The sequence below is a fragment of the Artemia franciscana genome, chromosome 17, assembly GCF_032884065.1.
Source record: "Artemia franciscana chromosome 17, ASM3288406v1, whole genome shotgun sequence".
NCBI lineage: Eukaryota > Metazoa > Arthropoda > Branchiopoda > Anostraca > Artemiidae > Artemia > Artemia franciscana.
This window is the reverse complement of record NC_088879.1, coordinates 17934062-17949453: the sequence shown is the minus strand read 5'-3', so window position 1 is coordinate 17949453 and position 15392 is coordinate 17934062. Positions and strand designations below refer to the sequence as shown.

Below are 15392 nucleotides of genomic sequence, written 5' to 3'. Positions count from 1 at the left end.
AATATTAATCAATACTGCCAGAGTCGTGCGGTCTCAAAGTTAAGTTCTCTAGAAATGGGAAAGTTGTAAGTAAAATAATGACACGCTTTAAAATTGCTACCAGAAAGCTATCATTCATCAATCGTCTTTGTTGAGACAATCCCCTTCCGAAGCTCTGCTGATCTAGGTTGGGAGTTCAGAAAATAAAGAAAATTTACAGTTATCATGGCTGTGACGAACTCTTAGATGGCGAGACTTGAGTCTATGTCCCTGGACAGCAGTGGAAACCCATCAATGCACCTCAAAGTGGTGTATGCTGTATGTGTATGGTGTATGTACTATCAAGCCTCACACTGGGCGAGATGGTGGCTAACGCGCAACTTGTTGGTTGGGCGATAATCTTGCGACTTATTTCCGTAAACATTAGAAATGCAAAGGAGTTATTTATAATAGTCTCGGATACCCGATTGCATCATTCAATAACGACCCCAGCATACCAATGGAAATGAACTATGATAGCTAAAATATTGACAAAATTTGGATTTTGCAATGGTAGAACATTAAACAAGCTGATAAAATCTGAACAAGTTTTCAGAGAGATGAAGAAATGTGAGTTAGATCTCCTTGCTCTAAGAGAAATCATATGGATTGGATCCGGACAGGAACAGTTAGGTGATGGATACACACTGATCTGCAGCAGAAATAAATTTCGGTACCAGGCTAGAGTCGACATCATGCTCTCTTCTCAGTCCACTCAAGTCCTAGTCAAATGGAAGCCAGCAAGTGCACGATGTTTAGTTCCAAGATTTGTAACTAGTCATCGCATGCTATGCTCTCACCAACGATGCAGATCATCCTGACAAGGATTCATTCTACAAAACTCTTCAGTCACTGACAGCGGATGTTCCACGTTATGACCTTCCTTGTGTTGTTGGAGGCTTCAATCCAAAGGTCAGAGAAGAAAGAAACTGTCAAGCTTAGGAAGCCACGGTATTACTGAAATAAATGAAAACGAATTCCTCCTGATATATTATGCTCTGAGCAATGATCTGACAATCAGCCTAACCAACTACCATCATAAGACAACCCATAAGTTGTCACAGATCTCGCCAGATGGCAGAATAAAGAATCAGACGGATCATTTTCTTATCGCAAGGGGATAGCGGACAGGTCTACTTGACGTAAGTGGTTTTCAAGGGTGAATACTCATTCAGACTACATTCTGATGATGGTAAAGAAAAAAAATGAAGCTTAAAGTACATAAAAAGTCCAACTCCAATGCCAAGAGACAGTACAAGGTGGACAAACTCAATGACCAAGATATTCGTACAAATTTTCCTGTGGACCTGAAAAACTCTTTTGCTCTCCTTGATACACAAAATTTTGCCGATGGCTCGGGAACAGTCTGGTTGCAGATGACAAATACATACGATAATGTAGCCAAGGAACATCTTGGATACAAAAAGAAGCCGAAGGAAAGCTGGATGGCACAAGAAACCTGGAAATTAATTGAGGAGCACAATAACCTAAGACAGGGAATTCTTTCCACTGATGGGAATAAATCACAGTCTTTACAAATGTACATTACATGCATAAGGATAAAAATGTTAAGAAGTCAGCAAGAGGAGACAACCGGAGATATATAGAAAAAAAGGCCAGATCACCAGAGGAAACAGTGAGAAAAGGTGGCGCCAAAACTGTTTACAGGCTCATTTACGAAATCAAAAGAAGGATACCCAACATATCTAGTCACGCGAAAGACGAAAATGTAAAAGTTCACATAGAAGCAGAATAAATTAATGACAGATGGGTTCTCCACTTCGAAAAAATTATAAATAGACTGAGACCAATAGAACAAGAGGGTTTTACTGGCACAGCGTTCCTGAGCCTGTATATTGATGAGAGTCTTCCCACATCGATAGAAAAACTTGTAGCAATGAAGAGGCTCAAGAATAAAATACCGCCCGGTGAAGATAGCATAACTTTAGAAACAGTGAAGGTGTCAGTGATGACAGATGTTTCCATTTGGACTATGCTGGCCGCATCAACTTGGCAATCTGAAAAAGTCTGTTTATTTTACCAAAAGCATAATAATAAAGGTTTCAAGAAAGGCGATGCACTTGTTTACGACAACTGGCAGGGAACAACTGGCAGGGTTGGATCGAACCCTGAGATACGAAAGATAGCACTCGACCTATATTTGAGAGTGGTAGATCTTGGTCAAACCTAATAATCGGCCTAATAACCTTTATAAAAGAGCTCAAGGAGTGATACAGGAAGTGCGTTTTATGATATTCCTAAGAAAATAATAGACCAGATTATAGCATTTTATGAAAACACTCAGTGATGCATTAAGACGGCGAGCAGGACCATTAGATATTTCAAGATAATGTCAGGAGCAAAGCAAATAAGAATTTTAACCGTTCTTTTTTGTTGTTCTCACGGAATATATTTTGAGGGAAGCGACTGGCTTTGGTATAAAAGTTGGAAACAAAATTTTGTCTGACCTAGGTCTTTCTGATGATACAACAGTTCTTGAAACAGTAGAACGTTGGTACCGAGAACTCTTTGACAAAGTCAGCGATAAAGCAGAGCGAGGTGGACAAAAAATCAAGATTGATGAAACAAAATCTATGATAACATCAGGCTTCCCACTAGAACTGATACGCAGAAATAGTGGAATAGAGCAAATCCATAAATTGGAATACCTCAGCGACTGGGTCAAATACAAAGATGAATTACAACTCTATTACCTTAACACTGCAACTTCTTAACAGCAACGTCATGTCAGTTCTGTTATAAGATACTAAGTACTGGGAACTCGATATAAAGACAGAGAAAAGACTAACAGCGTTCAAAAACATGTTTTTGAGCCTATTAAATGTTGGCTGGCAACATAAAGTTAGTAACAGTGAGATCCACCAGAAAATTGGTAAGCCGTTAATTTCTGAAGTGGTGAGGGAGAAAATAAGAAATTAATTTAAACACATCCTCCAGATAGAAAATTCAAGGATCCCACTGCAAGTGCAGCAATGGCAGGCACATGGGTGTCGACGGAGAAGGAGACCGAGAAATACGACCATACTCTCTGATTTATGTATATTTCACTAACACCCCAGTAAGAGGATATCCTAGCCAAAGCAAAGACGCAAGATGTCTACCGAGACTTCGTGGATGCCCAATGCACCACATGTTGCCAAAGAAGGACTAAGAGATAAGAGTAAGAGCATCAAGTGTAGACAAAGTTTCTTTAGCTAATAACTTCCAACAATTCCATACAATTAAATCAACCCAACGATCAAAAACTCGAATATTAAAGAACTAACGATTTCCAGCATACTTATAATTAATTTTCCGAGTTGGGATTTCTTCTTCTTTCTACATATTCCCTTCTTGAACTCTGGTACCGATGTTTAAATCCTCGGTGTAACTCTACCATCTAATCTTAAATAGGTCAAACCCTTTTTGTAAAAACTCACAGCAAGGCAACTGCTAACTCTGGCTAATCTACATAATGTTAAAATTTAATCATCCCCAATTCCCTTTCTTAGGTGACCAAAAACAACTCGCTCGGAACTTAAGCCCTTGCAGTTGGACCTTGCTTCACTCAACTTGGTGCTCAGGCATAGAAAATGGCATAGCAGAACAAATCACTGGAAGGGCGGAAAAAATATAATTTCTTCTTCAGAACAAATCACTGGAAGGGCGGACAAAATATAATTTCTTCTTTTTTTATACTTCAAATATGTCTCATATTTTCTCACAAATCAGAGGTATTTAAATCCACCAAGATTTTTTTTTCCAAAAAAATCTGCCTCTGAGCTAATATGAGCTCGTGAGTCTGCATGCATTATCCATATAAAATTCACGTGTAGAGACAAGAAGTAAAAAAGTCAACCAATTACCTCTTATTACCCCCATTGTAAGCGGATGTGGTATAGCTGACTTGATATGCAAGGACAGTTCATATAAGGCTTTCTGCTTCTTATTATTTTTCTGAGCTGTGTACATCTGGATTTCTAAAGCATAAACTTCAAGAAGTTGAGTACCCTTCTTCAAATCATCTTCTCCCTCATCTGTTTGACAAGATTGGTGAAGTTGCTTCAAAATCTTAGCTAATTTGCCGTATTCACCCCGATCAAAGTAAAGCTTCCCTAGTTTCGAGTTAGTTTTGAACCACAACCGGTCATTCTTGGCGTCTTTTAAAGCATCCAAGGTCGTCTCATAGAATTCTTGAAGCAAGTCCATATTTTTTGCAGTTGATATATAGTCCAATATTGAGTTAATAGATTTTTCACTATGATTTCTTGTAACTGCTGATTTTATATATGTAAGAAGCTGTTTGTATCGATTCATCATTTCTTCATAGCAACCCTAAAAGAAAAATAGAATGAACCGAAAAAAAATGAACACAAAAGGAATGGGGCAAAGTAATTCAAATCTTATTTTGGGAATCGTCATTCTACTTTTTTTGCATTTTTTTGCAATAATGTTTGCATGGACATGTCGGCCTTTTTTTATAATGGTCCCTGATGATAAATGGAAGTTGGCAATATAGTTCATTTGAATTATTTTTGGGCACGGATTTAAAAATACACATCGGATAGCACAAATGTACGGTCCCCTGGAAGACTATAAATCAAGATTGTGACTTTTTTTATAATGTCTCTTATGATAAATGGAAGTTGGCAATATAGTTCATTGTGTTGCGAGAGCAACACTTTGGTTTTGTCCCGGTTTTTTTTTTTTTTTTTTTTTTTTTTTTTTTTTTTTTTTTTTTTTTTTTTTTTTTTTTTTTTCTATGCCACCGATCTCAGCTTATTCCTGGAAACTGGTAAGGGTCTAACTTGTGCGGTTTTTACGGAAAGTGTGGACCTCAGGCCGGATTGACGAATATAACATTACATTTTGGAAAGCTCTGCAGAACTCTTGCCTGGGGCCCAAAAGGATGGTTTTTGCTTTTCCACGAGCCAGAGCCTATGTTGTGCAAAGTGAAGTGAAGTTATATAGCCTATGTCAGAGAGGAGTACCTGAAGTTGTGCAGCCAAGCTTTCGTTTCATCAAACCATGTTTCTGCTTTCGAGTGGAAAGCTCCGCTCTAGCACGCAAGCAGGCAGGCACCACTTTCAAATTGAAGATGGACTAAAATCTATAAGTGTTAAATATATGCGGCAGTTACCCGGCCCCACACCCAATATATCTTCTTTCAGTGATAAATAGAAAAATTTACAGAAGCAAAAATGTGGCATTTTCCCACGAGTCCGAGAGTGCTGCCATCTATTGTTTCTACCCATTTCTGTTCGTGATTTCAGCTGAGTTTATCATTCGGTTTTTCGGACTTGGGATAGCATTAGAGAAATGGTATCAGATGTGCCTAATAAACTTTAAAAAATCTCTCATTGCTAAAGAAATTGGAGCTTATCCTTTGCTCCTTTCTAAGTGGTGACGTTAGAAAGTTGGCCTAGGGCAAAAACAAATCAACTTTTGAACTAAGACAGATAGAATTATTTTCGACGGCAATCGATAGCTCTTAATGAGCTGATCAAAGTATATGACATCCATTTTTTGGTAGTTGGTGTACCATTTATTTGGTTCCGGTGAACTTGATGCCTATCACGGGAGAGGAACTTATAAGCAAGCATCGGTTCACTTTGGGCGAGAAACGGCTGTTAGCTCATAATCATCTTCGGCAATGAGGGGTTTACCACTTTTGCTAGTTGGTGTACCTATTATTTGTTTCCGGTGTATTTGATGGTTAAACCAATTTGGTTCCAGTGGTAAGACATGTAGGGGACTTGTAAGTAATAATCGGCTGTTGGGCTACAATCATTTTCAGCGATGAGGAGTTTGCAACTTTTGCTAGTTTGTGTATCCATTTATTTGTGTCCGGTGAACTTCATGTCTATCACGGGAGAGGGACTTGTAAGTAAGAATCTGTTCACATTGGGCTAGAAATTTGTGCACATTGGTGCACATTGTATTCGATCTCTTTAAATCTGATAGAATTAAGTGTTAACGCAACGGGTACAAACGATAACGTAAAGCAATGAGGTAGTTTCGTAATAATTAGTATCACCTATGGTATTTTAATCCTGAAAAGTTACGGATATCTTTATGATACCAACTGGATTATATAAGATATTGTTCCAAGTTTTCATCCGTCACGATGCCTACGATTGAAAAGGATAAAGTTCAACTGGCTGTTAAGTCAATTTAGTCCCTTCTTTCGATATTATTTTGTAGTTGTTGTTTTTTCAACGCTGAGGAATAGCCTTTGGTCATGTGATAACTGATTTCGTTCTTGTTTGAACATACCGTTTTAAAAAGTTCGATAGGCTGACAACTTCATCATTTAACCGATAGTGAAGAAACAAGCACAAACGAGAATGTAAAACAATGAGATAGTTTCGTAACAATCAATAGAATGTCATCTATGGTATTTTGATCCTGAAAAGTTGGGGATAGCTTTATAATACCAACTAGATTATATAAGATATTGTTCCGAGTTTTCATCCGTCACGATGTTTACAATTGAAAAGGATAAAGTTCAACTGGCTGCAAAGTCAATTTAGTCCCTTCTTTCGATAAAATTTTGTTGTTGTTTTTTCAAAGCTGAGGAATAGCCTTTGATCATGGTATTACTGATTGATAGCGAAGAAACAAAACTAGTGTTGCTCTCGCAACACTTTAGTCGGCGCAGCCGGACAAAGGTTGTCACAACACTTCACGTTGCCCGGGCAGCGTAGGTCTAGTTTGAATTATTTTTGGGCACGAATATAAAAATACACATCAGATATCACAAATATACGCTCCCTTGGAAGACTATAAATGAAGATTGTGACTTTTTTACGGCAGAGAAAATATTAAGGAATGTTTACGTCACAGAAAGTTTTCTGGCAAAGACAACCTTATTAACCACCAATCTTGTGGGGCTTTCCACAGGCGAGCCCTGTTACCCAGAAAAATGTCTGGGGGTGGCCAGGGATATCTATATTAGATCATTCTGCGAGTTTGGAAGTATAGCAAAAGACTATGCTGAATTAATGAAAATGTCAAATTTGCAAGCATAGGCAAAAACCAAGAATAGATCACAATTGAAATTTCTCATGAACTGCTGTTTCCTATCAGTAGGCAATACTATAGCGTTGCCTATGGTAAAGGGCCACCTGGCTAAAATATACTTTGTTTTTCCCAGAGGCACTTCATATGAAAGGGGTGATCGTAGGAACTTCAGAGGGGACTCATTCGACAACCAAAGGTTCTAGTGTCCTTCTTAAAAGTCAAAAGTGATCAGAGGGCAACCAGCCCACACCCCCCCCCCATTTTTCCCAGGATGCATCCGATAAAATTTTGAGAGTCAATTTCTTTAAAATAGTTATAATTCAAATAGCTATGCCTTCAGGGTTACCCCCCCAGCCCTCAGGACAAGGGCTTATTTTATGCAAGTTGTCCATTGTCAACAAATAAGTTTTTATTGGGAAAAGACGGCATGTTCGATCCTGGGCCTCCAAAAAGACTTCGGGTATTAAGGCGAAACTTTAAGGAAATGTTGACAGGGATACCGAACATAATCCAAACAAGCTATGTGGTTGGTGGTTGTGAAAAAAAAATCCTTGTTTTTGTGGAAAAAATCCGCAAAAACAAGTTTTTCAAAGAAAAGTATAGAGCTCCATTAAGCCAAAAATAAGTGGAAATAAAGTCAAATAATCTTCCAAGTGTAAAACTACCACGAATCACTATAAACAAATAAATAAAACACAAAACGAACAGAAATTACAATAAATAGCCGAGTAAAACTAAAAACAAGCAAAAATTAATATTAGTACGGCTGATATTCCCCATGCCTTCTCAAGACTAGAACATAATTTGCGCTTTACTGAAAGAAAAAAAAAACGAATGACCGTGGATTGTCAGTTTAATTGACATTTACTGATATTTATTCCTTAAAGTTTTGATAATTTTTTGTTTACGAAAGTAAAAAAAGTGAAAACATTTAAAACGTGTTTTGTTGAAACAAAATCAAAACATACAATGTTCTTGCAAGTTATCAAAACAGAGTATCAGCAATATTTAAGGAACAGCTGAGGGTACTAATTTCAAACTTTCAGGGTATGTTGAGGGGGTGTTGGAGAAAATTTAGAGGATAACCACTCAACGCTGATCAAAACTTTCGAACTGTCATTTTGTTTGAACTATCAAAAGGTGTAATACCTATGCCTCCCGGGATGCCATGCCCCTCCCCCAAGCCCCAGTACAAGGATTGTAAATTATACAACTTGCCTACTGTTTACATATAGATTGATCATTAGGAAAAGTGAATGTTTGATTCTAATTGTATCTGAAAAGGCTAAAACTATTAGTTGAAACTTAGGAAAATGTCAAGGGACATTTTAAACTAAATCAAATAACACTATGCGTGGACAGTCGTCTTGTTCATAATAGTTGAAAAGTCATAACTATACCTCTGATGATGATGACTGTCTCAGCCCCTGGGAAGTTTAATAAAAACCCATAGGTACCCGCCAGTTTCAGTAGCCTTAAATTGATAGGAATAGATGAACAGGTCTCAATGCTTCCCTTGCTCCTGGCTATCTCTATGGCTACCTTGAGACGTCGGCATTCATTCAGCCCATCAATCTTGATTTCTGGACTCTGGATCATTTTATTCTGATAGGTCCTGGCACGAACTCTATTGAGAAGGACCAGTAACTTGTTTACAATCAAATTCCAAACTTTGTGACTTGTGCAACCAAAGTAGAGAATAAAAGTGATGATATTGCAACCAGAGCAGTTCAGTATTATAAGCAGCATGCTCTAGCGAAAATTGATCTGGTCTCTTGCTGGAATGTCAATGCGTACAACAGCTCACTCAAAGCCTCAGGACATGTCTCACATTCAATAAAATCTGTTTGTCTGTGCAATGAATCCCTGTTCTGAGGATGTGAAGTGCGCACTTTGTGGCTCTACTGATCACCCATGCAATAGCATCAAATGCTAAGTAAGTAGCAAAGGCGCTCCTGAGTAACAGATGTGAAACTCTCTGCTTAGAGTTGGTACATGGAATGCAAATGGTCCTATCACCCCAAAACGACCATTCATAGAAAACACACTCTGTTGCAATGATGTGCCCTGCTTACAAGAACATTTCCTGTTGTCCCACTCTTTGTCTGTACTAAAATGCAGTGACAGTATTTGTGTTTTTACAATATCTGCAGTTTGGTTCAGAAGAGGGAGGCCCTCTAGGGGTGTTGCAGTGCTTGTGAGTTCTTGGTGGTCCATTGAATTAACTGCAGAAAATCAATATTTTATTGCTGTGAAAGTTGGCCAGACCTGTATATTTTCTGTTTATCTGTCAAATGATTGTTGTGACCTGGGGACTGTGGAATGATTCAGAAGCGCCTGTGCTAAACTTGTGGAAGTTATTCACGATTCCTGCAGAAAATATGGCAGTGTCATAAAAGCTGGCGATTTTAATTCCATCATGACCAAAATTTCTAATGATAGGTCCCAGTTGGTCCTACCTTCTTTACCTGGGTTTCAAGGCTGGTGGATGCAATTGCCTCCAGTTGTGGAGGCAATGGGCCTTTTAATGCCTGAGCCTACTTGGATAAACCCCACAATTAAAATGATTTATAATAATAATAATAATAATAAGTTATTTTATTTCCTCCAATTTAATAGCCCATCTGGATAAAAATACTGTTCTTGTTTTTGATTAACATAAAGTGGATTCTCATTAAAAATTTCAATTCATTGCTCATTTTCCTTCATACACTTTACAACACTCAAAGATTGGGCAATGCCTGCCAAGCAATTCTTTCCTCTAACTTAATAGTTCATCTGGATGTAAACAGCCTTTCCATTTTTGGTTAATGTTTGAGTTAAGAGTAATAATACAACAGTTATTTTTACTTACCATTTTGAAGTTAATCTTAGTCATCTGCTTGAGGGCTTTGAACCCCCATTCTCCTTTCTCTCCATTCTCTAAATCAAGGACTCTTTGAAAGGACACAAGAGCAGCCTCTGGGTTGTCATCCTTTAAAGCTTTTGAATTATAATATTGGTTTTCTAAGTCAACATCTGGTTCAGAAGTAGATTCCTCAGAATATTCCTAGTTAAAAAAAAATAATAATAATAAAAATCAATACTTGAGCAACAAAAAAAAACTTTTTCACATGCTTCTCAATAGTCTGAGTTGCACAGGTAGTAGTCAGGTTAATTGCCTCTGGCCAAGAGTGCAATGCATGGTTGGGGGTAAATCATATAACACTTCATGTATTTTACCCATGTTTCTCCAGGCTCCCATTCAGAGATGAGTCAACTCTGATTGAGCTTAAAGAGTCACGCCATTGACCGAATTGCCAGTAACACCAGAACTTGAACACCCTGACCTCAGGATTTCAAGTCTGGAGAGCTGATCACTGGGTTAGGATGGGTAAAATATATACTCCCTCTAAGGCTGAGATTTTTTCAGCAATACATGTGAATATTGTACAACTGTATCCTATTTATTATCTATTGTGTAAAATTTTAATAAATATTAAATCTTGATGCTTTAACATGATACTAATTTTGATTGGTAGTCTAGCTTGTAATTTTGAAAACTATGTCAATATTAATACATCAAAGTAAGAGTTAACAGTATTTTAGAACCAAATTATAATAATGAAAAGAATTATATGCTGTACAAAATTTTTAGAGACATTGTGTGTTGAACTATCATAACACTATGGTAATATTACTCTTCTCTGGGGATAGAGGATTGAAGCATAAATCCCTACGAGCAGCAGTTAATTGTTTGTTTGCAATTATATAGTATTAGAAAATAAGGATAAAACTTCTCTGATTTTAACTTAAATTAAATTCTAAAGTTCAAAAAATGAGTGGTTGCATATGAAATAAATGATGTACCAGCTTTATGTGCCTCTCTCCTCTAGCTTGGACCTTTGACCTGTATTATCAATGGGCTATAGCATTGCCCACCTTACAAATTTACATTACCTCTCAGTCCTTATTACCTCTCACAACTGTTGGCAGCATAAATCTTCAGCTCTTGCCAATTGACATTGTTACCTTAATTACCTTAATTTGCACAAAGAGCGAAATAAGGTCCAATGTTGGATTTGTTCAGTTCTGTTGTTGAGATGGCAGTTAAAACATGTCACCCAGTGACATGTCAGATGGCAGTATCTGACTAAGAGCCTGCTAGTATAGATGTAATTTAAGTATATTTGGAAGCAGTGACCACATATATGTATGATTAAGGGGACCATTCATGCCACTGCACTTTAGAATCTATCCATAAACCAAGTAACTTCACTGAATTGGAGTATAGGATCTCCCTTGAGAAAATTGTTAGTGGATTAGGAGGATCTGTAGTATGATTAGTAGATATAACTGATTGAGATTGGGAAGCAAAAAGCTGAAGAGAATATTTGGACTAATATTATATCCTGTTGAATAAGACTTTGAACTTGAAAAAAACTGAATAACTTTGTTATTTTTGATTTTTCAATAGCTTGGGATATATAAATAATTGAAGTACAAATCATGAAATAGAATCTTAGTATGATTTACCAAAAATGCCTTATAGACTACATATAACCTGAAAATTTAGGCATGGTAATCTTACTGTTGCAGCACCCCTCTTTATTTCTGTGGTTAAAATCATCCCAAATGTGACTTTTTAGAGCTTCCAAACAGTACCAATAGATACTTTTTGGCCAAAAACTGATAACTTTACCCAAAATGTTTGGCAACCTTGACAGTAATGCTTCTGCTATTAACAAATGCAATTATAACTTGCTGTAGCAGAGGTGTAAACATGGTCTTTGTTTCTTCATTTATTTACCTCAAATCAAAGACTGATGAAGAGTTGAGCTTAACTACAAATATTATATATAGTTTCAGTAAGTTAAAGAGGGTTTATGGTCTATTTGTTGTTTAGATAGATCTATTTGTACAGTAATAAATTTTATGAAAACTCTAGAATAATAATAGTCATGCCATTAAATTATATTATCAACACTGTTTCCCAGTGTAGTGGTCACTATCATGACTGAATCTCCTTCCCTCTCCCCCCCCCCATGATATAACTAGATATAGACATAGAGAATATTCAAAACTACAAGAAAATCTTACAATCATAAAATTCTTATTTTACAATATACAGAAAGTCTCTACTAATCAGATTTTTTGTATTTACTTCCATTTTTCAATAGTGTATTTATCCAACTGCTCTTTTACTTTCACAATGATATGATGCTATCATGTTAATAAAACGCCAATTACGGTAGTAAAGAACGCACAGTGATTTGACAAATAAAAAATAGTAGCAGGAGCCTAAGCTTTGCCTGGGCCTTGGCATGCAGCAGGCTTGTATATACTCGATTCTCTGCTAAGATATTAGCATAATGATTGCATTATTCTTTAGTTTTAATTTATGAGGTTTAAAATCAGCAATTCCAGTTGAATCAGGAAATTCTTGTGTGAATTCAATTCCTCTTTCCTACTAGTGCATCAAAGAATAATCCATTTATAGGATTTGTTTGATTCTCACTGCTGCTTCTCTTCTAAACACAGATTTCTTTGTCCATTATTTTCATTTAGGATTTCTTGTGATGCTTGTTAATACATGTCTCCTAGCCAGAATTCTTGTTTATCCTTCAATTTTGTGCATCAATGACAAAAACAATTTTTCTGTACTTATTTTGCTTTAGCTGTTTGGATTCAATTTAATCAAGAGTAATTTTGGATGACATGGTAAATACCAAAAAAAATTCCTTTCCCAGCTTTTCTACAGACATTATATTTTTCCTTTAATTGCATTGTTATGTAATTGAGTAACAACCAGGAATGTTCCAATGGCTATGTTCTCTGAAATATCAAAATTATGCATTGATATACTTGTCATTTTATCCTTTAATTTCAAGTCATAGGTTGGGAAATCAGCAATTCTCAGTGAAATTAAGAGATTCTGACATGAAGTCACATGAAATCAATTCTTCTTTCTTTTTTATCCTTCACAGATTCAATAATAAATTCATTCCAGAGTGGTTAAAAAATGCATGTGTTAATTCAGTAAATCCTTTCTGTGTTTCTTTGCAGATGATAAAATAACACTTCTTTGTTCTAGGATGAAAAACCAGTAACTCTAATTGAATCCAGAAATTTTTGCATGAATTAAATTCCTTCTTCCTGTTTATCCTTCACAGACTCATGCAGGCTAAACTAACATGTTGTTCATTTGCATTGTAATTTCACTTTGTCTTGTGATATCATTGTGCAATGTTTTCCTTTGCAATCCAATGTGACTGTGCTGTTCCTTCTGTCATGCCTTTTTCTTTAGCTGTTTAGTCATTGGCCATCTTTCATAAATACATCATAGATCCTAAAAATGAAAGAACCATTCCTAGGAGGGGAGAATGATGTAATTCATGCTCTTGAAATGTATAAAAATATGACATCAGTCACATGAGCTTTTTTCCAAAATTAAAGTTCTAAACAAATTTTCTTAAACTTTTGATTAATATAGATTGTTTTGTTTTTTTTTTATTTCAAGCTTGATAATTTAAAAACAAAAATAAGGAGCCAATTTAAAAGAAAATATATAAATACCATATATAAACACACACACAGTTGCGAATAAAACAGAGTATATATATATATATATATACTAGTTGTTGGGGTGGTGCTTCGCGCCACCCCAACACCTAGTTGGTGGGGCGCTTCGCGCCCCCCCGCGCGCGTAAGTCGTTACGTGCCATATTAGTTACGCGCCATTGTAGCAGTGTCCCTGTGTCCCACCTGTGAATAGAGATAGATATAAATATATATTTTTAACTATGTAAAACATGCGAATATACAACATTCTTTGCTGTCCCATTGTCTGTGCATATAAATAGCATTTATATTCCCTGTGTCCCGGTCATCATTTGTGTCCTGGTGTCCCAGTTTGTATTTCCTCTTTGAGTGTCCTGGTCATCATTTATATTCCCTGTGTCCCGGTCGTCATTTGTGTCCTGGTCTGTAATTTCTATTCAAACAATCCCTGTGTCTCAGTCGTCAATTATATATCCCACCTGTGCCCCCGGCGTCCCCGTTGTAGTTGTGTCCCTGCGTCCCGGTCGTCATTTATATTCCTGGTCGTGATTTGTGTCCGGGTGTCCCAGTCTGTAATTTTTCTTTGAGGTTCCTGGTCGTCATTTATATTCCCTCTGTGTCGGTCGTCATTTGTGTTCTGGTCTGTAATTTATCTTTGAGTGTTTTTTCTTTTTAGTTTTTTACATTTTTTCAGTTTTTTTTTCTTCTTTATTTTTCAGCGTCACTATGAAGTACATATCGCCGAACCTTCAGTCATTGTCCAGCTATTCCCCATGTGTCTGCTTTAATTGTTTTGTTGCATAATATAGTAACAGCCAGGAATGTCCTAATACCTATGCCCTCTGAAATATCTAAATCAAGCAATGGTATAATTATTGTTTTATTCTTCTATTTCAAATCATAGGGTGACAAGCAGTAATTTCAGTAGAAATTGTGGTGCATGTTCAATTCCTTCTTCCAGTTTATTTCTTACACATGTTTAAATAACATGCTCCTAATTCCATTGTGATTTCTGAACATATAAATTATATAACAGCCTAGTTATTATGTTATTCTTTAGTTTTAAGTCAAATTTTGTTTGTAGTTAAGTATTATTTTTTTTGTGTCTTCTTTAGCTGTTCAAAGTCACTTCTCATCTTCTGTAATTTTGCATGTGTCATAAATACAAAACACAATGCAGCCATCCCTGGGGGAAAAATGATGCAATATTTGCTCTTTGAATGTATATAAATGTGACACCAACCTTCATAAATTTTTTTCTGGTATGAATTCAATTCCTCTTTCCTGTTTACACTTCACAGACACCAAAATAACTTTATTCCATTCCAAGGTGGTTAATAAATTCATGTGTGAAGTTACTTCCATTTTCCTCTGTATCTTTGCACACAGTAAAATAACATATTTCTTCATTCTAGGGTGAAAAATCTGCATGTTCAATTAAATTAAATAGTTCTGCCATAAACTCACTTTTCTCCTTCCTATTTATTCTCCACAGACTCACACACACTAAACTAACATAATCCTTCATTTAATTTTAATTTTGCTTTTTTATCTAACAACAGATTTTTTTTGGGTTGAGTTTTCATCTGCAAATCAATGTGATTTTTGCTCTTTCTTGATCCATGCTTTTTATGTTAGCTGCTCAGTTGTTTTTTATCTTGTGTAATTTTGTGTACAACTTAGACAGTAGATCTTGTAGATCTAGATCTTTTCTTTCATTTGATATAGCATTATGCCAGATTCCTCAACCCAATAACTTGCCAAAAAAATTCTGAATCATCACATTTAGTTATAGGCTAAAATTGGTGGGT

At 36.3% G+C, this 15392-nt stretch overlaps 1 protein-coding gene across 1 annotated transcript in view; it reads right to left on the bottom strand.

The window, feature by feature from the left end:
- Positions 1–15392, bottom strand: part of LOC136037949 (COP9 signalosome complex subunit 2-like) — a 34140-nt gene that overhangs the window by 16822 nt on the left and 1926 nt on the right. The window contains exons 2-3 of the mRNA XM_065720832.1: positions 9896–10090; positions 3885–4353 (exon numbers count right to left, since the gene is read on the bottom strand). Of these exons, the coding sequence (XP_065576904.1) occupies positions 3885–4353; positions 9896–10090 (664 nt within the window). The remainder of the gene's footprint in view (positions 1–3884; positions 4354–9895; positions 10091–15392) is intronic.